Source organism: Melospiza georgiana, chromosome 2, assembly GCF_028018845.1.
Source record: "Melospiza georgiana isolate bMelGeo1 chromosome 2, bMelGeo1.pri, whole genome shotgun sequence".
NCBI lineage: Eukaryota > Metazoa > Chordata > Aves > Passeriformes > Passerellidae > Melospiza > Melospiza georgiana.
Genome location: NC_080431.1, coordinates 54,594,759 through 54,595,909, shown reverse-complemented (window position 1 = coordinate 54,595,909; position 1,151 = coordinate 54,594,759). Strand labels below are relative to the sequence as shown.

At 58.0% G+C, this 1,151-nt stretch overlaps 1 protein-coding gene across 1 annotated transcript; it reads right to left on the bottom strand.

The window, feature by feature from the left end:
• Positions 1-449: 449 nt before the first annotated feature.
• On the bottom strand, positions 450-1,151 carry ARL11 (ADP ribosylation factor like GTPase 11). The gene has a single exon (XM_058018529.1). It carries the CDS (start codon positions 1,134-1,136, stop codon positions 531-533), a length of 606 nt encoding a protein of 201 aa, XP_057874512.1. The 5' UTR covers positions 1,137-1,151; the 3' UTR covers positions 450-530.

Sequence of the window (1,151 nt, the reverse complement as noted above, 5' to 3'; positions counted from 1 at the left end):
TGGGGTTTTTAGAATGGGGATTCAAGGGGGCAAGACAGAGGGATCTGGGTGTGTCCAGCCTTTCTTCTTCTTCTTCTTCTTGGCCTCCATCTTCTGCTGTGATGTTGGCACTTTTAGATTGACTTAGAGTGGAAGATTACTGTCTAACATAGGTAATAGTTATTGGACAGTAATTGTAAATATTGTATATGTGATTTTTAGTATAAAGACATAACACCACCCTGGGGGCAGCCAGAGTGCCTGGACTGTCCTGCTGGATGGACCTGGGCAGGACAGGGGAAAGAATTTTATAGATAAGATGCAAAAAACAACCTTGAGACCAAGAAATGAAGAGCTCTGACTCCTTCTTCAAGCGCCGGGCTGGGAAAAGAAACTTTCTAACATTTCTCGGGGTCACTCTGAGCAGCGAGAGATCCCGACACCACCGAGTGTCCCAGCTGCAGCTCTGCTCCTTGTAGGGGTGCCTGGAGGCCGGGATCCCCCACGACAAACCTGCTGGCAGCCGGGAGAGGGAGGGGTCCGTGTGAGGGTCAGGTTTGCTCTGGAGCTTGCCTCCTCTCCGCCAGCTCCGCGATGAGCTGCTCCTGGGACAGGGAGCTGTGCCCCGAGCCCCGCAGCAGCATTCCCAGGATGGCCAGCACTTCCTGCAGGCCCTGGCCGGTGTGGGCGCTGCAGCCCCGGAGCATCCAGCGGTGCCTGGCCAGCCCCCCCAGCCGCAGCATCTCCCCGAGCTGGGCAGGAGCCAGCGCTCCCGGCACGTCCTGCTTGTTGGCCAGGAGCAGCACGGGGGTGCCAGCCATGCCGGGGTGCCTCAGGGCCTCCTCCAGCTCTGCCATGGCTTCGGCCAGCCGGGCCGTGTCCGTGCTGTCCAGCACGAAGATGAGGGTGTTGATGTCCTCCAGGTAGTTCGGCCAGCTGGCCCGCAGGCTGTCTTGTCCCCCCACATCCCAGAGGGTGAAGGAAATGCCACAGGGAGTTCTCAGAGACTCCACGTTGAATCCCACCGTGGGGCAGGTCTCCACAGCCTGGCCGCTCTTCAGTTTGTACAGAAGGGTGGATTTGCCAGCGAAGTCGAGCCCCAGCATGATAACTCGAGCGTCTCTTTTCCTCCAGCCTTTGGAGATCAGCTTCCCCATCAAGATACTGCCGGT